Source organism: Hyalella azteca, unplaced genomic scaffold (genome assembly GCF_000764305.2).
Source record: "Hyalella azteca isolate HAZT.00-mixed unplaced genomic scaffold, Hazt_2.0.2 contig6929, whole genome shotgun sequence".
In the NCBI taxonomy this organism is placed as follows: Eukaryota; Metazoa; Arthropoda; class Malacostraca; order Amphipoda; family Hyalellidae; genus Hyalella; species Hyalella azteca.
The window spans coordinates 161,998-184,596 of NW_025937069.1; the positions used below are offsets into that span (position 1 = coordinate 161,998).

Here is a 22,599-nt window from a genome sequence, read left to right on the forward strand (position 1 = left end):
TTGCATTTTGTTTATTGCATCTGTATTTTGTTTTTATTGCTTCGATTTCGTTCTTTTTGGTAACTGTATCCATTTCACACCACTAAGCCTTTAAACGAACGTATGACTGTAGGTTTGGTGCGAACTGGAAGATCAAGGCGGAGGCTGGACTCGCGTCTACTGCCAGAAGAACACTTGTCCAGCACCCTCCGCTCCTTCCGTTCTAACTTCTAGCTCCTGCCCTTACAGCATAGGTAAATAACGGCATTGAAAATGTGAAAAGTAATTTTATTTGTTTTCCAATTTTGTTCTTATAAATATTTTATTTTTAAAACTTGTTATTGTAGATCTTCACTTTCATTTTTAATGGTGTGGGATGGTAAATTCTTCAGGAGACCACGATTCGTTGCGTAAACTACCGCAAAAGTCAATATTAGATGATATGGATAGGGGAAAAAATGAGCTTTTCTCTTTTTTGTTCCCCGATACATTAGGCGAAATTTGACAACGCTTGCGAACTATGGGAAGGTTGGTTTTTACTTATAATCCTGATGTGTGACAGCCTTTTTATAGTGAGATAGTGAATAAAGCTGCGGTATCAGCAGCCAGCACAAGATAAAATATCCAATTATTATAATTACTGAATGAAAAAACACTTGTGCAACGCCAAATATTTCCTGCTTATGAACTCCAAGGGAATTCGTTTCAAACTGTCGGCAATTTGACGATAATTGCAATCTTAAAGGGGCCTCGACTGTTCATCGCTACTGTCCGTAACAAAACGATATTTATTTACTTCGATTTTATAAATAATTAGATAATTCACTACAAAGGAGCTATTGTGAAAAAATTCCTTATATTTGTTAGTTCTGATTCTATTCCACCCAACTACCTTGATCACCAAAGTTTGTGGATAGCCTGGAGAACTCGATCATATTCTTAAACTCTTCTAAACGTGTAATAATTCCTGATATAATTTGCTAATACTTATTATTCTTCCAAGTATATTTGAATGTATAAATCGATGTTTAAAGACAACTTATTATTGTTCAGGTTCAGTATTTCTCAAAGTTTTTGTGATCTCGAGTTTCATACAGCGTATCAATGAGTACACACCGTATATACATGCATCCGTCAACAATATCAATCAACTATATTATTAAATATTATTAACCAACATTAAACATGTCGATGGCAGGCTTTTTGATTCCAAATCCACGCTTGGCAGGCACTGTGGGAAGTTTGGCTACAAAGATTTGTTTAATATAAGATTCATAAGATGTCACTTATAATTGCTATCGGAATCCATGTTGATTTGTCAGTTCTTGTAACGGTCATTTGTATAACTTTTGAACAGAGCAAAGCATTTGATAGTTGAATAAGATCCAGTAGTTTTCCTATCAAAACCAGTTATTTAGTTTATTAAAAAGTTTTTGTTATTATATTCCTCGTTTTATTCATATCAGGGCTAGACAACTGGCAACAGCTGACGGGATCGACCAATAGTTCCGAGGCTGCGGTCGTCATTAACGTAAGCTAACAAACATTATGGTTAAAGGCTAATGCTACTGACCTAATTTTCCTAATTAAAATCTCATATAAAGTCTTCAGATACCGTTATTCAGCTCAAATTATGTAACTTCAATTCAACATCGCCAGTTTGTTGATTTTCTTATAAACTGTAATTTTGAGAACTAAACTTGTTCTATATTTACCTGCTCCTTGTAACATTTTACTACAGAAATAACGAAAATCGCAATTCTGCTATGAAAAAATTACCGTTTTGAAAAAAAGTTACTGGAGACTGGTCAATAAATTTGATTGTAAAAATTACATTGACCTTCAATTGTGAATTTTTGGTCAGAGGCGAGAAAAAGGAGAATATTTTTTTTGTTGATCAGCACTTAGGGTACGTACACAGTGAAAACAGGTTGCCCGCGTGCTGGTTACCTGCTGAGGCTGGCGCCTGAAACAAGCGCGAGATGTTCACAGAGGAAGCAGGAAACCAGCTGAGACCTAATTAATGCTTTGGGCGAGGAAGTGTATTATTAGTGTATTTTATTATTGTACTTTATTAGTGTACTTAATTGGTGTACTTTATAAGTGAATTTTATTAGTATATTTTATTAGTGTATTTTACTAGTGTATTTTGTTGGTGTATTTTATTGGTGTACTTTATTAGCGTATTTTATTGGTGTATTTTTATTAGTGTATTTTATTAGTGTATTTTCATCAGTGTATTTTATTAGTATATCCATGTCTTCACAATAGGCTCATCTGAGTTACGAAATAATTCATAAGAAACAAAGAAAATGGAGGGTTTAAAGGTACCTACAACTAATTCAAAAATGACCATATGCCAAGCAGGTTGAGCAGATAAGAATGTGCAGTACATTCCGGTAAATAGGTATAAGCAGGTTGTCGGCAGAAGCCTGTTCGTACAGGATTGCCAGCGTGCTGGTTACCTGCTTCCATTGTGAACGCCCTCTCGCGCTTGTTTCAGGCGCCAGCCTCAGCAGGTAACCAGCACGCTGGCAACCTGCTTTCACTGTGTACGTACCCTAAGAATGTGCAGTACATTCCGGTAAATAGGTATAAGCAGGTTGTCGGCAGAAGCCTATTCGTACAGGTTTTCACTGTGAACACTTACAATATTATCCTATGTTCATTCTTGGGGCAGGTTGGAGCAGGTTGCCCGCGCGGGCAAACCTGCTTCCACTGTGTACGCACCCTAATTAAGGGTACGCACACAGTGAAAGCAGGTTGCCAGCGTGCTGCGTTACCTGCTGAGGCTGGCGCCTGAAATTGAAATAAATAGGCCTGGCGCTGGCCTATTCGTACAGGTTTTCACTGTGAACACTTACATTATTATCCTATGTTCATTCCTGTGGCAGGTTGGAGCAGGTTGCCCGAGCGGGCAAACCTGCTTTCACTGTGTGCGTACCCTAAGACCTGGAAATACGGCGCGGGAGGCCCAGCAACAGCTAGTCAGAACATGCAAACCTTGGGCCATACTTTCAAAACTAGCTAAGGGAACATAAGTAATTACGCTCTATTTTCTTGTCTATGATTGGTGGATTTTGCTTGAAAGGCCGTCAATGATTGGCTGATGAACTTACGATCTCTTAACTTTTTTGAAAGTATGAGCCATTATGTCTTTCTTTCCGCTGGAATCTCTGGGATACAGCTCGACAATCGCTGGCATGAAAGTCGACAGTAAAATACACAAAGGAAATTCAGGACAGCTTGTGACCTAATAACTAATATTTATCATGTCAGTGTAGGAAACAATCTTTAACTGACAATCCAATTTAGAACCAGTAACGATACTCAGGTGGAGCTAACCCTAACTGGAGGCGGGTCCAGGTTAGCTACGTACGACAACGTCACCATCGGCCCCAGCCCCGACTACAAGCTTCTGTCAATCGGCAATTACCACGGAGACGCTGGTACCCTAGTAACAATTTTCAAAAGGGCCCATGTTGGTCCCAAGTGGCATGACAATATTGGCCACATGTGAAAATGCTATATGGCAGCCCCATGGTTTTTGTGAAAATTCTGCCCAGCTAGGCCACGTAGAAATCACATGATTTCTACATAGGGCCAATATACCTCATACATGGTAAAACCATGTGCCTGTCATATTGTGGCTACATGATCAGTGTTGAATTGGCCCAACATGGTTCAATTCATGGGCCTATATTTCCACCATACATCAGGTCCATCTCCCTCTAAGGTTGCCGTCATATGGCAGCTGCATGCTGGGTCCAGTAGGTTTTTCGCAAGGGCCCACACGTCAATCACATGGGTAAACCATGTACACACTACATGTTTTACACAATGCGATTCTTTCTAGGTTTTGCCGTACGTCTCGATCCCATCCTAACCTCACATGAACAGCACATATGAGCAAACCATGCGCATTTTGAAGTCATTTATATACTCTACAATTTATAATGCAGATACATGTACTACTTTACCAACAACTAACTCAACCGCAGTTAAAACTATTTTAATCAAGATTACCACCATTTGAATGGCAAAGATTAGACCGGAAAAGTTTCAATGGTAACCTGGGAATACTGTTTAGTAAATTAATTTAATCATGTATTTAAATAGGCATATCTATATATATAATATATATATATAAAGGTACACGACGTCTTTCATACAGAATTCCAACTGCGGATAACAGCATGAATAACCGCTCAAATCGGTGAGACTATAATGACGTTCATAAAACATGTAGTTATATCCACCATTCTTAGTACATACCAGCATTGGTAGCAGTAGTGACGGTAGTAGTGCTGATGAGGTAAATGACTGATAAGCTTAGAAATTTGGCGTTTATATGTTCTCCACATGAAGGTTTTTTTGAAACGGTCTTATTCTCTGTCCTGGCCAATGGCTGGCTCATTTTTCGTATTTGAAGACTGGCAAATCTTGAGGCAGGAATATGGCTACAAGAACTTTTAACGAAGGTGCACTTGTAGGCAAACCGTCGTCCATTTCAATACCCCCACATTCAATGATGATTGATGACGTAGAACGGTTGACGAAGAACAGAATCAACGCAATGAAGTATATCTGAGTAGATAGTAGGACAAAATCTATATCTATCAGATATACAACAAGGCGATGTTCTTTCTAGCTCCCATGCGTTGTTTGAAATCCTCTTGAACTTCTTAGACTCTTGAACTAGTCTGCTGCAAAATAATGTTTACTTAAAGTTACTAAACAATAATGACTTTTGTTAACAGTCTGAAAAATCAATATTTTTAATGAATGGAATGATTGATGATTGATAATATGAATGGAATAAATGATGATTGAATGATGACAATGATGGAAATGGGTTCATTGATAAGATGGGTTAATTTACCCATTATATACGTAATGAATTAATCCATTCATTATATAATGGGCAAACGATAGGTAATGNCAGTGCCCGCGTGACGGTTGTATATTCAAACTTTATACTGCCTTCAAAAGAATTCTTTTTAATCACAACTCAAGTTTATGAAACAATTTTGAACTATAAAATCGAGTGCAAGTGGACTATAGACAAGTCGCGACGTATCTCGTGATTTAAAATTGTAAGGCAATTCAAATGAAAGAAATTCCCTAAATTAATATTCATGTCATTCTATTGAAATATTTGCAGATTTGTACACAAATAGTCGTAATTTGATATGAGATCATTAACAATTTTCGATTTATGAACTAAAATAAATTCTATGAACTAAGATATTTGTTATCGGACATACTCGTTCGTTCACCGTTCAAACGAACGTTGTCCGGGAGCCCACGTAAGGAACGGATACACGTTCAAACTCCACACTGCCTGCAAAAGAATTCTGTTTAATTACAACTCAAGTGCATGATGCAATTTCCAAACTATAAATTCGAGTGCAAGTGGACTATAGACAATTTGCTACGTTTCTCATGACTTAAAATTTCAGCCAATTCAAATTGAAAGAAATTTTCTAAATTAATACTCATGTCATTCTATTGAATGATTTGCCGATCATTACACAAATAGTCGTATTATGATATGAGATCATTAACTTTTTTCAAGTTATGAACTAAAATAAGTTTTATGAACTAAAATATTTGTTGTCCAATACGTTTTCTGAGTCTGAGTTCACTAATTGTTGTTTAGTACATCAACATTGAGACAAACACGTGGAGTATCAGTATCATCTTGGTTTACCACATGAACGCCATATGGCACAACACCACTGATTTCTTTAATGGTTCTACTTTATTTGTACAATGTTGTAGCCACATAACAATGTCACGCAGCCTCTGAGTAAGATAGCAGCAATGCGGGCCCCATATGTTGGAACCATAATGCCACCTCTTTTCCACTTTGTCGCATGGGCCCGACATGGGCCCATTGTAGAATTGTTACTAGGGTATGCTAAATACAGTAGTTATTAATTATATATTGCAAGAAAGCGGATGGATTCGTCGGCAATTACCACGGAGACGCTGGTATGCTAAATACAATATTTATTAATTAAATATTGTAAGAAAGCGCATGGAATCGTCGGCAATTACCACGGAGACGCTGGTATGCAAAATACAGTAGTTATTAATTATATATTGCAAGAAAGCGCATGGATTCGTCGGCAATTACCACGGAGACGCTGGTATGCTAAATATAATATTTATTAATTATATATTGTAAGAAAGCGCATAGATTCGTCGGCAATTACCACGGAGACGCTGGTATGCTAAATATAATACTTATTAATTATATATTGTAAGAAAGTGCCTAGATCCATCGGCAATTACCACAGCAACACCGGTGCGTGGATTAGATTGCGTTCTATCTAACGTAACTTCTATCTATCTAACGTTCTATCTAACGGAATCTAACGTAATCAGTCATTAAGGGCTCACAAATATATAATTTTGCATAAAATTTTTCATCAATATTAATATCATTTAAAATGCAACACACAGATCAGATCATACAAAAAAACTAGTCACTTATAGTCAAGTCATGCGAATTCGACTTTATAAAACAACATACGCATGTACTCGATGGATGATCGACTTATTTGATTAACTTAAGAAAAGACACGTTATCCTGTAATCAATATGATACAGGATTGATAAGTNTTGGAGTCAAGCAAGACGCCGGCGAAGCATAAGTAAATTAGCTGTAGAACATTAATTTTATATTTTTCTATTTATTCGTGTTTCACTTACGAATTCAACCCGAAAGTTTCACTTACAATTTATGCTCTTAAAATTGTTTAACAGGATACATACAATGCCATAAAAATAACTTGCAGTCTTCATTTATTTGTGTCGCCTTACTCTTTCGACAGGCACCAGCTGCCCACTCATGCTAAATGGCGACGTCGACTCATCTTCGTGGAACGCCACCACTTCGGTACTGAACTTCCCGCACGATCGCATGCCGGGAGCGAATCTTTCTTACAAGTGCCTGGGGGAGTTCTACATGGAGGGAAACGTCTTTGAAGACCGAACATTTCAGGGAAATGTGACTTGCCTGAGCGGAAACCCCCCGCGGTGGGACAGAAACGTCACCTTACCTTGCAGCTGTGAGTGCACGATGCTTGGTCATTATTAGCACGATTTGTGTGGCGAGAGGAACGTGTAATATTGGTAATCCGGATAGTCGGATGAATGTCCTATTTATATAATGATTTATAATCCTATTTTATTTATGTCCTTGACTGTATCAATTCATTTTATATTCTTTGAGGAATTTTCCTCTGTGACGGAACTCCTCCATCAGTTGGGTGTACGGACGGCTACGTGGAGAGCCGAAAAGCCGACGAATGCTACAAATTCATGGAAGATCCTAAGGCGACCAGCTTCCTCAACGCCGCCTACTTGTACGTTTAGTAGTTGTCGATAAACATCTATGATTATCATCATGAACGAATGAATAATTAAAATAAACTTATTTCGATAATTATAATTGGCATTCGTATTCACGCCTAAGTAAGACCGATTAACCACCCCGCCGTCAACGCCATTTATGGGGCAAACTGGCCAATTGAGATGTTGTGCTGCAAAAGTTATAGATCGCTTGATCATAATTTGCTGCCAATCCGAAACGTGTATGAGCCACCTGTATTGCGGGTACTTTTCACTAAAAATTCTCCTGCGATTTCTACTTCTCCACTATAAGACTAAAGGTGCTGGTAATGTTGCTGTAAGCTTTTTAATCTCAGTCCCATTTCCCTGGTTAATGGCAATACTGTTTTCAGTGAACGAGTTCCGAATAAAAGTTGCTGATAAAGTAAACATAGTAACGATTATTACCGTTCAGCGCTTTTAAACTCGAAATGAGTTTCAATCTCGGAGTTAAAAAATGAATTGAATATTTTTCCAATAGCACTGTTTAGCACGATCACATATTTTGATTGTGCAAATGTTGCTCGATCAAGTAGTGGAGCCATCACAAGTAAAACCATCATTCTATGCATGTATAATCCGCGCTGTCGGATTATTGACAAAATTATATCACAATTCAAGGTGTTGCTTCTTGCTAGTAAATCAATAGTTTCCTATCGCTTCAGCAGACACTCTAAACTTGTGCGGAACTCCACTTACGACATCTCCGAGCAGGCGTACAGTTGTTACCTTACGTAGCTTCCCGCGCAAATGTTTTGATAATACCACCTCTAGAGTTACGTCATCAAGTCAGTACTTGCGCCACTCGTAAGTCGATTTTGCGTACTTATACGAAGTTTTGATAATACGGCCCTGGACGTCCAAAAGACATTCTTTGGACAGATTAATTATTCCGTTTAATATATCTGGTTGTACATAATACAAATTTCCTAATATAATGTGGACAGGTGCTTCCATGGGTGTATCAAATAAATTAAATTTTTTTAATAAACGACTTAATATGTCCTAAATTTGTGCTCTTCGAGTAATATAATGCATGTAAATTTTTGATCAACGATATTTTTCACATTATCATATTACGAACTGGATATTGGAGTTCATATAAGAGGCAATTAGAATATTTTGGCAATATGCGTTTTAATGCTGAATTTCCGATACATTTCTTTGTATGGACTGTTCGAGCCCATGCTTTCCATCATTCAAAAGCTTTCTAACTCCTTTTTTTATTTTCAACTTCAACAGAAATCTGGAGCCTATTCAAAAAATGTGTTGCTTGGACTCCCAGGAAGGCAAGTAAAATCTTTCACAGTTGGTGCGCTGTCTCTTGAATTGGTGCATTATTTCTTCTTTTCTGGTGACACCACTAAAAAAAGTTATCATGACGTATCAATTCAAACGATTAAATTATCTTACTTACACCTCCTTTATGTGCTCTACGCTTTAATATCTACAGAGGTTAGGCAAAATAAGGGAAACACTTGAGAAATCAACAAAATATATTTTAGTGTGGTGTAGGTCCAACTTTTGCGGCAATTACAGCCTTAGTTCTCGGAGTTATTGATTCACACAAATTGTGAATCGTTGGCAAAAGAATTTTAATCCTTTCTTCAGTTAGAACCCTCTCCTGCTTTTTTAAAGGAGATGACGACGGGAATCGACTTCTGACTAGCATCACTAAAATTTACCACAAATGCTCGATAATATTCAGGTCTGGTGATTGTGGTGGCCAAATGAAATGCTCAACTTCATTGGAATGTTCCGCGGGTCATTTTTTAACAATTCCAGCTGTATGGGTCGGGGCATTATCATCTTTAAAGATTTCGTTCCCCTCCGGAAACAGTGCTTCAACCATTGGATGAACTTGATCCTCCAAAATTCCCAAATAGTCACGGCTGTTGATTCTTCCATGAAGAGAAATCATTTGTCCGCCGGATTTCCAAGCATTAGCACTCCATATCATCACAGATCACCCGCCATGTTTTACAGTTGGGATGATGCAGTCAGGATTAAATGACTCTTTTGGCTGTCGCCAAACGTAAACTCAGCCAGATGTTGGAAATAAGGTGAATAATGATTCTTCAGAGAAAATCACATTTTTCCCCTGCTCGAGGTTTTCTAATTACAGCTTTTCCGTAAAATTCAGATCTGTGCATCTCTCAGCGGACACAGTCTTTAATTGTAGAAGCTGAGTTCTGTTGTGTCCATTGAGGTCTGCAGTAATTTTAACAGTCGTGATTTTTCGATTGTCCCTAACAATTCGATTTAGGTAACGACAGTCTCTCTCAGACGACTTCGACTTTTGGCCAAACCTGTGCTTTGCTGAGGACGTTTTCCATTCTTTTTCAAAAGCGGTCATTACTTTTGAGACAGTGCTTATAGAAACGCCAAATATTCGGAAAGTTTCTGTCACACTAGCACCTGCCATACGGTCACCAACAATTTGGCCTCTTTGAAAGTCAGAGAAGTTTGATATTTATAATTATAGGTTAGGTTACAGAAAAAAAAAACTTAAACCCAGTGAATTAAACTCAGTACTTCCCATCTTTTGCGTAGACGCGTAGAGTAAGTAGACGCGTTGCTTTTATATGAACACATGTATAAAATATGGATCAAAATGTTCTCAATAGCATGACCATGAATGCCTACATGCAGGACCACTCTTTTATCTCTATGTCGGTGATTGAAATCTGGAAAACGACATAGCTAAAGAAGCAGCTGCTCTTTTCTTGCAGAAGCTAGTCAAAGTAAAATAGATACCGGACAAGAATATACAGCCAAGTAATCGTGTTGCTCATGTTATTTGACTGGTGCGGTGGTTTTGATCTAACCCTAAGCCTGTCCCTTGTTATAGTGTGGCTGGTAATTGGTCTTTCGATGCCTTCCCTCGTGATCCTGACCTGGAGTCGCTGTTCAAGGCCTCCGCATGGGGCGTCGCGGTGCTCCAAGTTAACCAAACAAAGTACAACTTCAGCACTGGGACAATTAACATCGACAAATATGTGTGCATGTGGCCAGGCCACCTCGGTGAGTCTATAACGGCTAACACATGACAGCTCACATGACAAACTATCACAGTGTCCAGATTTTGGAAAAAGGGTCCAGACAACAGATAATTCTCGAGTAGCAATAGCAATCCTTACAAACAATTATCTTTGGAACAAGTTGTCGAGCCATAACCAACTTTTCTTTCCACGATACTGTGAAGCTCAGGAACACCTTTCACATAATAAATGACGAAAAGTAATTATTTACATTATACATTATGCATTATTCAGTGTACAAGGTGTTTCCATAACGAAATTTAAATTATTTTCTCGATCAACAAAGTCAAGCAGATTCTTTTAAATTTACCTTTTTATCGATTAACATCATAGAGTAAGGAATGGAATTCAAACTAGATACAGAATTTTTTTCATCCGAAAAATAAACGTTATCATATCTTCTATTCAAATGAAAATTTAATTTTCGTCAGAGTGTGAAGGCAGTCCACCGCTCGCCACTGATAACATGACTCGCACAAACTCGTCAGGATTTCCTGGTGCCACCGGGGACTCCGCTTTGTACAAGTATTATTTGTTATCAGTTCAATAACACTACTTAAGAAATTTTTCTTTAGTGGGTTTGATTTTAGGCGTTGCTTTATTTCTGCCTTTGAAGTGAAATTATTTATAGACTTATTTATGATGCTGCCCGATCTGTACCAGTAAAAAAAGATTTATGTTTTACTGGCCAGCAAGTAAGTATATAAGTGCTATGTGGAAGCAACTGGTATGCTTAGAAGAGGTAAAAGTTTCAATGACCAACTAAAATATTCTGATTGACAATAAAGCTAACTACGGAAGTGAGCACATGCCTTTAATTTGAGAATCAAATGCTTCACGTTTGTTTCAGATGCTTTCCGGGATACTTTATCAACGGCAACATCAGTAACCCTGTCGGCCAGAGGTATTGGTGCGTGGGTAACGCAGGGAACTGGCGGTACGACCACACCAAGTACACGGAACTGCAGAACTGCTCCAAAGTCCCAGGTAACCATCGTCTTCCGCTCTCAAATTGAGCACCATTGGCTCTATACCACCATGCAGGGATTACACGAGGTGATCGAACGTTCCGGGACCGGGAAAAATCAAACGAGGTGTCAAGCAATTGAAGCTTACATTTGACGTTCAGCCGTGCTAGAGCAATCGCTTGACGCACACGTTCGTTGTATAGTGGAGTCCGTATTGTTCGATTACCTTGGTCTTTCAGAACCAGTTCGTTCGGCAGCGCAGCCGTAGGCCACAAATTTTACACTTAAATAAGCCCGTGAGCCAACGCCCAGCTTCATCATGCATTAACTTGACTCAGCCTCAGAGCTAAAAGCCGCAGCATACTCTTGAACTCCGTAATCCAGACTAGCGACACACTGCCGAAAGATAACAGCGCGGTAGGTATTCAGCCAATGCTTTAAGCATGCTTGTTCATAAGCAGGCAGTTCCTCGACTGGCTCTACCTACTTCGGCCTAACCTCTTCTGGCCTAACCTATTCACGCTGTCTCGGCTCACAACCTTCTTGCAGCCAATGACTGGCTCTACCAGCACATTTAGACCGCCTTTCTAATTTCTTGCAGCCAATGAGGTTAGGTTAGGTCCGCTCAGGTTTGTTTTGGGAGGAGAAATGTGGCAACTTGTGAAGGTTAGGCCGGAAGAGGTTTGGCCAGATGCAGTAAGGCCATGCTTACCTTTATCAAGTTTTTTTTGTGGCTGTGCACATCCGGCGCTACGGTTTTGCGCACTTGACTTCAAAAGCTGTTATGCCCTCTAGCATTCTTACCTACGGAAGAAAGTATGAACTAACTGTGAAGTTCGGAAATGATGGCCTTCGGCATGCGCCCCGTTCGCTCGGGGCGCATGACGGAGGCCAGTTTTGCCAAACTGCACGCTTAGTTCGTTCATATTTCTTTCAGTTGGTAAGAACGCTAAAGAGCATAACAACCTATGAAGTCAAGTTTCTGACAGAGATCAGGCTGGTGGGCGCTTTTGTCGCCACAAGTCTTATCCCCAATTAAAAAAAATTGAAGTCAAGTGCTCAAAGTCGTAGAGTCAGATGACCACAGCCACAAAATAAGCTTGCTGAAGTAAGCATGGCCATACTGTAACTGGCCAAACCTCTTCCAGCCTAACCTCTTCAGGCCTAACCTACTCGAGTTGCAACATTTCTCCATCCAAAACAAACCTGAGCGGACCTAACCTAATTCTATTGGCTGCAGGATGTTAGAAATGCGGTCCTAGTGTGCAGGTAGAGCCAGTCATTAGCTGCAAGAAGGGTGTGAGCCGGGACAGCGTGAATAGGTTAGGCCAGAAGAGGTAAGGCCGGAATAGGTACAGCTGGATGAGGTACTGCCTGCTTCCGAGCGAGCATGCTAAAACACTGGCTGAAGACCTCCGGCGCTATTATCTTTCGGCAGTGTGTCTCTTGTCTGGATTACGGAGTTTAAGCGTAGTCTGCGGCTTCTAGCTTTGAGGCTGAGTAAAGTAAATGCATGGTAAAGCTGGGCGTTGGCTCCAGGGCTTATCTAAGAGTAAAATTTATGGCCTACGGCTGCGCCTCCGTTCGTTCGAGGTTATTCACCCACTTAATCATTTTATAAAACTTGGGTTCACAGCCATGACGGCCAACGTTAAAATAATGACCACCTGAAGTAAGCCAGAAAACGATTATGCGTTATTGGTTGGCATTTAATTAGTTATACCAAATTACCTTTGTAGGGCAAACTGCCTGAAATAACAATATTTTAGCTTTACAATTGATTATTATCAAACATCACGTATTAAATTGAATTACTGCATTGAATTGTTGTTGCCCAGCCTGCCAATCGCTGGTGCAGAAGGAGCTCACGAACCTCCCTGCCATCGGGATCAACGCTGCGGACGTAATAAAGAACGACCCGGAATACGTGAATGGTACCATGAACTACACGTGCCCTGATGGCAAAAACACCAGCGACGGCAGACACATCCAATCACTGCGCTGCGAAATACAGAACCCAGACGCCTTTGATGTAGTGCAAATTATCATTTTAACTGGAGCACCATTCAAAAACTGCTCTTGTGAGTAATTATACAACACAGAATATAATCGATAAAACAAAAAGAAATTTAAAATAATTTGCTAGTTAATCCACTTACATGCTTGGNTAAGCAACAGCACGAACAACTTCGTGGCGACCAAGCAGTATTACGACGGCACCGGTGGCACCACGCAGGGCACAGTGACTGTCACCTGCAATAGTAGCTACGAGATGAGCGTCAATGTCGCCAGTGCGGTCATCAAATGCACCAAACTTGGCTGGGACGTCAGCAATGTTCGCAACTGCACCTTGGGTCAGCATTAGTCCCTCATAAGAAATTAAGCTTACATGTTTATTCATTTACGCAACTATAAATAATATACTCCCACTAAGGTGCATTTGCTGCAGCAGTAAGTTTAACGTATTAAAGCTTCGGAGAAAGAGATTCAACATTACTGATTAGGTATTCGGTCGGATGAGTGACACTGACATTTATTCGTTGTTCATACTACTGATGAAATTTCTAATTCATTGAACTTAATTTAGCTTCTAATGTGATCATGTATCGGAAAAGAGATCATTTTCGTGATGAGCAGCGTGCAAGACAGCACCCCCCACCACAGCACCGGGCAACAACATGACCAGGGACAATTACACCACCCGCTATGTGGGCACCATCATCAACTACACCTGCTCCGCTAGCCACTTCTACGCCAGAGATGTAATTAATACCTACTGTACTGTAAACTTATTAACAGGACCTCAGATGGTTCTCTACATGTGTGTCTCGAGAGGAACAGGAACATGCGTTATTCCTGAGATGCATCTGATCAAATATTTATTGCACCGTGATCGTATAATAAACAAAACTCAAAATGACTCTTTACTTACACTATCACTTAATTTTATCAATTAAGTCTTGTTTATTAAACAATAATTGAAAATTTATATAAATAGACCAACCCCAGCATGAATTTTACGATCAACATACCAATCGATGAGTTTACGACCACCATTGTATTTTATCTTGGAATGCAGCCAAAGTTGAGTGAAATGAGAATTAAATTGCAGGTCAATAATGTTCTGCTGTCCACTGCAAATGTGACGTGCAACGCGTCTGGCATCTGGCAACAGAGTCCCATGTTCAATAATGTGTGCACACACCGTGAGTAGTGCTTAAATAAATGTTTCCGTATTCTTCACTGTTTTAGTAATTAGATTAGCAGAGTTTCAAACAAAGTTGCCTTGTCCCACTTTTTGGGCTAAGTTTGCTGAGTAAGATTTATTTTTTATGTTAATTCCTCCGTACCCAACAAGTCCTGCTTGTGCCTAGCTCCGAACTTTTCGAGGAGACGAGGACATTTCGATGTTGTTGCGGTGGCGCTAGGAGAGAATGGGAAAAAACATGAAGTGGCACAGCGTAGCTAGAAAGAGTGAGAATAAACGGAAAATGACGAAGATAGGCTCATTGCGCATAGTTAGGTTTAGGTAGGTCGTTCTTATATTTGGATGGATTGGGGATGGATAGGGTTGGGGGAGTAAACCCATCAGGGCATTAGGTGTTTTCACGGGGGAGTGAAGGTATGGTGATGGTCGATTATTTAACATGATTACATATTAGTATACTACCAGTACAAAATAAAGATAATGCATCCTCTCCCTAATTACATGCGATCCGTTTTTTCTACTTGTAGTGTTTTATTACTTTGTGTATCTTTTTCCGCAAAAAATTATAAGATGAAAGGTGAAGGTGATGATGGCAATGATAATAAACCTGGCGAGTGCGTCGCTTAAGACTCAGGAGGTAGGTTTGGTAGTCAGTTGTTATGTCTTCAATTTTGTTTATAATTTGTGTAATTTTCGGTAAGTTTCATCAGTCCGTATTCGTAATCGGGACCAACTGCACCTGGAAGTGATCTTTACATCTGCCCTCCAAGTGCAGCATATTCCGTCGAGTAGGGAGTCACTTAGTGTGTGTTGGGTTGGTAAAGCGAAGAGAGGCGGAGGTGGGGGACCTGGTGCTAGTAGTTGGAAACTTTGAAACAGTTTGAGTTGTGCTATGGCATCTAGTGGGAATGTGAGTTTGTGAAGTACAGTATTTACGATTTGTGTCTCGCACTTTTCGTAAACTGTTTGTGATATCGCACTATTGTGTTTGTGACGAATCGTAATGTTTTGTTTTGGAGTTTTTGCAGTTTTGACATAGAGTGTTATGGAAGAGAGGGCGATATTGGATGTAGATGAGAAATTATCAGCCTTTAGAGAGGTACAGGGTGCTTTTAGTATTGGAAAGGAGGTAATGTAATCTGCGTATTTCGAGCGAATTTTGTAAAAGTTATATTATTTTCAGTTGCATTATTTTCTATTGTAATCCAGTGTGCCAAACCTTGTCCAAGGCATTGGTCGCATCGAGCGGTAGTACGTCTGTTGTGTGTTGTTTCTTGTGCTCGGTGTATGACGAGTGCTTCGTAGAACGTTTCGCACGTGTGTCATTCTAGCTGTGCTTCCTAAAACTGCGCTATCTAGTGTTTGTGTGTTTTGAATGGTGAGGTGTTCGTATATTCTGTTATTTAGTATTTTGTTAAGAGCTTCCCTTGGATGTCTAGTAGTGAAATGGGCCGGCCTGTAGTTTTGGACTTTATGTTATGAGGTTTTACGAGGAAATTTATTGTGGCGTATTTTAGTCAGTCGGGGAAATAACCAGTGGAAATGGCGTGATTAAATATGATTAGCAAGTGTCGGATCATGTTTTTTAAGTGTTCCTCTATGGTGCGGATGTGTTCGGTTTCGAGGTAATAGTCGCTCTGTGTCAATGTGTCAGTGTTTTCGGACGATGAGTACTATCTGCCTATGTAGTTAGAGGAGCAGTTCCCTAACACAGTTTGTTGGGTGTTTTAAATCTGAGAGTGTATAGACGGGTCGTGATGAGGGAGGGTAGGTATCCTTAATTCGCCCTCTCAGACAAGTCCGTCAGATTAATGCACAAGTAGGGGGACTGGGAATGGTGGGAGGGTAGGGAGCAAAAATACAAGCACATGGTAGATGTGCAATCATATATACAATAGAATGGTAGAAACAGAATCATGGAAAATATTTAAATAACAATTTCCTACTGACACGTGCTTGCGATTTTGGAGCTGATTAGCCGGAAGTCAGTGAGGGCAATAGCCCTGAACGAATGAACCACACATAAAATGTCACAGGGACCGGACGTTCCGATATTAATTGGTATGTCTTTTTTTCAGGTTGTAACTGGGAAACTATAAGCATAAGTAATGCTACCCTCTCGCCAACATTTCAACCGAATCAAAACTGGTATTCATTAAATGATTCACTAAACGTTGTATGCAAATCTGGCTACGAGTGGGCGCTCGACAAGCGCTACCAAACTATCCACTGCACAGACAGCGGATGGGACACTGCCCGGCTGCAGCCTTGTGTTACAGGTAACAGAGAGATGGTCTTCTGAATATGTACTGTTATCTGTGGCATCTACAGGTCCCAGTTGAAACCAAGGTGAAACAGGAGATGTTATGGAGAAGAAACGGTGCACAGTCATTTCACATGATGGATGCTAACAAGTTTTTCTGAAATTTATTCTGAACTGAACTTGACTTAAAAATGTCGACGATTATGCTTTTTACGGAGTTTGACGAGCGGATGCATAGAGAGGACCAATAAATGATTCTAGTTGGCCATTGGACAGAAGAATGAGCTCTTTATGTGGACTTATTTACTAAATTATTATTCAAACACCTTGCTAAAATTTTTTTGGCATATTTATCCTTCCCACACTCATTAAACTAGGATTTGTGCATGATTAGGATTTTACAAATCACACTGCAATTCGTAGTGCAAAAACATATCTATTTCACTGACCGACGCGTATGTACATGTATATGGTGTTTCGTGTATTCGTAAAGCCGACATGTATGGTTCGTGCAGCAAACATTCTTGCGTCAAATTTTAATTTACGTTCGAAAGTATTTTCGCAATTAAATCCCAGTTCAAATGTCTACACAAATTGTCTCACGTCACTTTAAATGTTCAGCGTGCAGCACGACGTCGTTGCCGTCCCCCGGCACAAACATGACTCGCAGTGCCGTGACTACCAACGCACCAGGCGCTACCGTCACCTACACCTGCGCCCCTGGATATCTCGTCACCGTCGCTGGTGTACGTTATCTATCAAGAGTATAATTTACCCTAACTTTATCTTTTTGAAGACAGAGCAATTTATTCTACATCACTGTCTCTGAAGGCATAATTCTTCTTATTATCTTATTAAGGAAATTTAAGCCTCCTAAATTCAGCAATTGGCAATGCGATAAAATTACCAATTTATTAAGAAAAGACCATGTATTGCTATATAATTTAAGTGGCCATTGTTCAGGGTCATCAGAGAACAGTAAATAAAAATACCAGTAAATGGCAACAAAAAAAAAATACTAAGGCAATTTTTCCAGGAGCCGAACACAACGCGCGCCGACGTGCAGGCAACCTGCAGCAACAACAGCACGTGGACATTCGACTACAATGTTGTAACCTACAATTGTCGCCACAGTAAGTCTCTTCATAAAGTAGTTGTTTTAGAGTTCGCATAGTTATTACAAGCAACTAACACGATACGATAGCACGTGAATATTTGATTACTAAGTCGTAACCTACGACTGGCATGCTGTAAATACATGCTGTATTGTCCGAGGTTGCGCTCAAGACATTGAACTCATTATATTAAGCTCTACCTGAGGATCGGGTTTCATTGACTAAGGTAGTGAGGGATAAGTAAGACACATAAGTCCAGATAACGTATCTTGTATAAGGGGTGGTAATACAGAGTTGCGATACAGAGGTACAGTATAAGCTACGGCATCGACCGTAAGGTCAGAGAACTCTACCGACACGCTACATCGCGGAGTGCTTATCAGCTATACTGGGGGGTTTTGCTTAAGGTTGCTAGACCTTTTATTACCTTCGCTTCCGCCCACTACTGAGGTCATGATCGCGTGATCTATCACGTGTCTATCAGATGTTGACTCGTCCTCAATCTCTATCAGGTCAAGTGAATTGACACCGGACAGTATTTTAATGAAGTGAAGTTTTATTGCATGAGTGACCTGTAGCAATGACAGTGCCTAGCAATTTGATCACGGCGTCTCAAACAGCAAATATCGCACATTAAGAAATTTTATCGATACTTTATTCAAATGGATGCAGAATTATTATAGGTATTGAAACATTTATCCAGTAGATGTATCCTATAGGACTAGGAGAAAATTATGCTATGCTAATGTTAACATAAACTTTTCGGCTGTTCAGTGAGGGTTCACTGTGGGAAGGCAGACTTTTTCAATTCAATATAGATCATATCCGTACACACCAAAAACTAAATTTCCTAATCATGATGAAATTTCTATTCTTGCTTATAACAGATAAAGAATAAATTTATTGTAATTATTTATTCTGAAAATGTTAAAATTATTACTGAAATATTAAAATGTCAAAATTATTTTTGCTTCAGACCACTGAAATAAAGTTTTCAACCAAGTGCATCGCTGTTTAATATAAAACGTTTACCTGAATTCTGTTCTCTATTTCAATTAAGGTTTCCTAAGTAATGCTCTTCATGTCACCTAAGTAGCTATAAAGTGATAATAATCTCGAAAAATTAATATCAACAATGAACGCTGGCAGAAAAAAGATAACCTAACTAATGAATAACACTTTATCTCTGCTTAATTTGTGCATAACGCTTGTAGCCGTGGTTCGGGACTGCCTCCTGCATGTAGGCAAGCAATGCTAAGCTCGGAACTCGCGCGCTACAGATGTTGTTCGAAAAATCAATCCAGATTAATATCTCAAGAATAATATTTAAGCGCTCGTTTATTCGACAGTTACTTTGCTTGCTTTTGCAGGTCTTATTTCCTATGTGTTCCGTACCTGTAGCAATACAGATAACATTATGATATAGGCGCTATAAAGTGTAGGCCTGATGTGGCCTGTCGCCGATTCTTGAACTTTTCGTGACCTGTTCACAGAATATCTACACAAATTTTCATCAGACGCTGCCACACATGTTGTTGTAACCAATTTTACATATTTATCTTAGCCGGTCTTCTCTATTCGTACTCTATACACTTGCGACACTAATCATCCAAACTCTTGACATCACGACCGTAATGCTATCTTTAACTCTATTATACCTGAAACAGCATTGTTTGGATACAACCTTAATACTGCTTCCTTATCTCCCAACTTAACGATTCAATACAGCAGTGCGTGTGCTTATCGATCTTCCTCTCGCCCTAGGTAAAGATTCATTATCGAGTATTCGTTCATTAATACTACTGTGAAAATAAACTTTCTACATTTCATTTAGAAGTGCAATTCATGATACTTAAAGATTAGTATTAGATAGATTTCAAATTTCAAAATTCAGGATTCAAAACGAAGATAGGTAGCATTGTTCGTTGACACATCACATGAAGGTTCTCAGCGCAATGTACACCAAATTGGCACGTACTGAATTTTTGCAACACTCCTCTTCAACTTCACTTCTTGTTTGTTTGTCTGTCTGTCTGTCTGTCTGTACGTCTGTCTGCTAAAAATCTTATAATCAAAATTTAACACACTTCTCTTATCCTATCGATCTGAAATTTTGCACACTTGCGTAAAGTTGGAGGCAATGCATGAATCAATTGACAGAATAAATAATTTTGAAAAAAAATTAATATATTAAAATAAATTAAAAAATTACTTTTTTAAAAATCCAAAAATGAAATTAAAAATTTATTGTACATCTGTAACATTGGAAACACTGGATTCTTTAGAAGTGTTGTTTTTAAAAAGTAATTTTTAAACGTATATTATTTATTACCATTACATTTGTTCAGCGTGCAGCACGGCAGCGCTGCCAGCGGCAGGCAGGCAGATGACTCGCAGCGTCGTGGCCAACAACGCACCAGGCGCTACCGTCACCTACACCTGTACTGGTGGATACTTCGTCACCGTAGCTGTGTCAGGAGTATGTTGACACTAATTAAGAAATTTGTTTCTGTCTACGCTTAATTTCGTGTAATTCCTAGAAAATTTATGTTTTCTAAATTGACGTTTACCTCCTACACCTGTACTGGTGGATATTTTGTCACCGTAGCTGTGTCAGGAGTATGTTGACACTGATTAAGAAATTAGTTTCTGTCTACGCTTAATTTCGTGTAATTCCTAGAAAATTTATGTTTTCTAAATTGACGTTTACCTACACCTGTACTGGTGGATACCTCGTCACCGTAGCTGTGTCAGGAGTAGGTTGACACTGATTAAGAAATTAGTTTCTATCTACGAATAATTTCGTGTAATTCCTAGAAAATTTATGTTTTCTAACTTTTGATTTGATACTTTTTTTATTTGATGCTTAACAACGTGAGGTTGTGGCACTGAAATTCATCTAAATTGGATACAACCCATTGAATATTTTGGGATTCTGTAAAATCTACTTTTTGTTGAAAATTTGAAAACAGCTTGCCAGAATTTATTTTTATTTTACGAACATTCATGTATTTGTATCTATTCAATCTCGTCCTCCCTCAGACCGAAAAAAATAAATCACAGAAAAATGTTTTCTATCAAATTTTTGCTGTAATCTTGCAGGCTTGAAATTTTAATGTGTCTATTCTCACATATGTGTGCATGAAACATGAAATAAATTGTAATCTAAACGGTCTTCTGCCTTGTAAGAAATGTAGGAATGCATGTACTTAAATATATTATATATCTATTGAAGAGTAAAGTCTTGTGATATTCAACATTGTTTCCTGTATTCTTCTGGAAACTTAAGTAATTTTCCTAGTAGAAAATTCGTAATTTTCAACTTAAAGACTAACCCATCTAACATTTCCATCTATTTCATCTCGTCTTTTCAAGTTCTATTCACATCATAATTTACTTCTGTTTGGAAAAACTTATAGATTCATTGATATCAGGTAAATGATAATTTGACGTGTTCGAAAGCAACACAATACGGAAAAAACTCCTCTAATCAGAATTATTAATGTCGGAGCATTTTTTCAGGAGCCGAACACAACACGGGCCGTGGTGCAGGCAACCTGCAACAACAACAGCACTTGGACGTTTGATTACAACGTCGTAAACTACGACTGTCGTCACAGTGAGTCTTTTCATGAATTATTTATTGTATATATTGCATACTTATTATGAGTTGTCATAAATTTGTTATGAGGCAAGAATAAATTGTTCTAAAAAGTCACTTCAAATGCAACCATGGTAGTGAATGCAACACCCAATACTTGGTGATGATCCTTCATATGAACGCTATATATTATGTGAGAAATGTTCATCAATTGTCGGCAATTAGACTTAAAAATTAATGCTTAGGAAATAACGTCCATGCATAACAACGATTAACAAATTGGGATTACAATTTTCTTTTAAAAATAAATGAATGAACAAATAGGCACATAATTGAGCATAAAATTCAGTTATTTCCATATTCTGCACATGTAGAATATTCACTTTTAATTTACTTTACTAATTTACATTATCAGACCGTCCCAGCATGTCACTTACACCAGGTCAAATACGCCATCCAGCACGGAAGAATAGATATTCATAATTTATATTTTCTATAGGAGAACTGGACATTGTAGTACTTATGAAGTTCATTACATTGAGTGAGGCAAACCCTCAGAAGGAGGCTTATTAGAAATCGTGACAGTACTTCTTAAGGGCTCCTGAATGTTTTAGAAATCTACGAATTTCATCTTTTTTGTAATGATTTGATTTTTATTTTGGATAGTTATGATTTAACTAAATTTCGATGGTAAAGCGTAATGAAATAGGAAAATGTTGCTCGACTATTTTGTCAAAAAAGTTATTACAATAAATTAATGCCGAAGCCGAGATGAATTAGTCAAGTATTCCATAATTAAGTTTTTTTAAGTATTACACATATGAAATAATTTTTCCGAACAAATTCACTAATTTCAATCAATAAGACAATCGCAATTATGTTTCTGGATAAATAATTTAGTTCACTGTGAATTAAAAATTCACGAAAAGTTCTTCTTTACTATTGATTGTCAGGATTATTGATACATCACATACTTCATTGGGTTAATTAGGGCTACCTAATTTGAATTTTATTCCAGTTGAT

At 38.6% G+C, this 22,599-nt stretch overlaps 1 protein-coding gene and 1 long non-coding RNA gene across 2 annotated transcripts in view; both read left to right on the forward strand.

Annotated features, from left to right (window-relative positions):
• Positions 1-22,599, forward strand: part of LOC108671001 — a 113,998-nt gene that overhangs the window by 81,636 nt on the left and 9,763 nt on the right. The window contains exons 24-28 of the mRNA XM_047881056.1: positions 17,482-17,606; positions 17,897-17,993; positions 20,324-20,447; positions 20,656-20,731; positions 21,498-21,594. Of these exons, the coding sequence (XP_047737012.1) occupies positions 17,482-17,606; positions 17,897-17,993; positions 20,324-20,447; positions 20,656-20,731; positions 21,498-21,594 (519 nt within the window). The remainder of the gene's footprint in view (positions 1-17,481; positions 17,607-17,896; positions 17,994-20,323; positions 20,448-20,655; positions 20,732-21,497; positions 21,595-22,599) is intronic.
• LOC108671014 lies at positions 124-3,337 on the forward strand. The gene is made up of 3 exons (XR_001930782.2): positions 124-233; positions 1,446-1,510; positions 3,314-3,337. It is a non-coding gene; the product is annotated as an uncharacterized LOC108671014 (long non-coding RNA).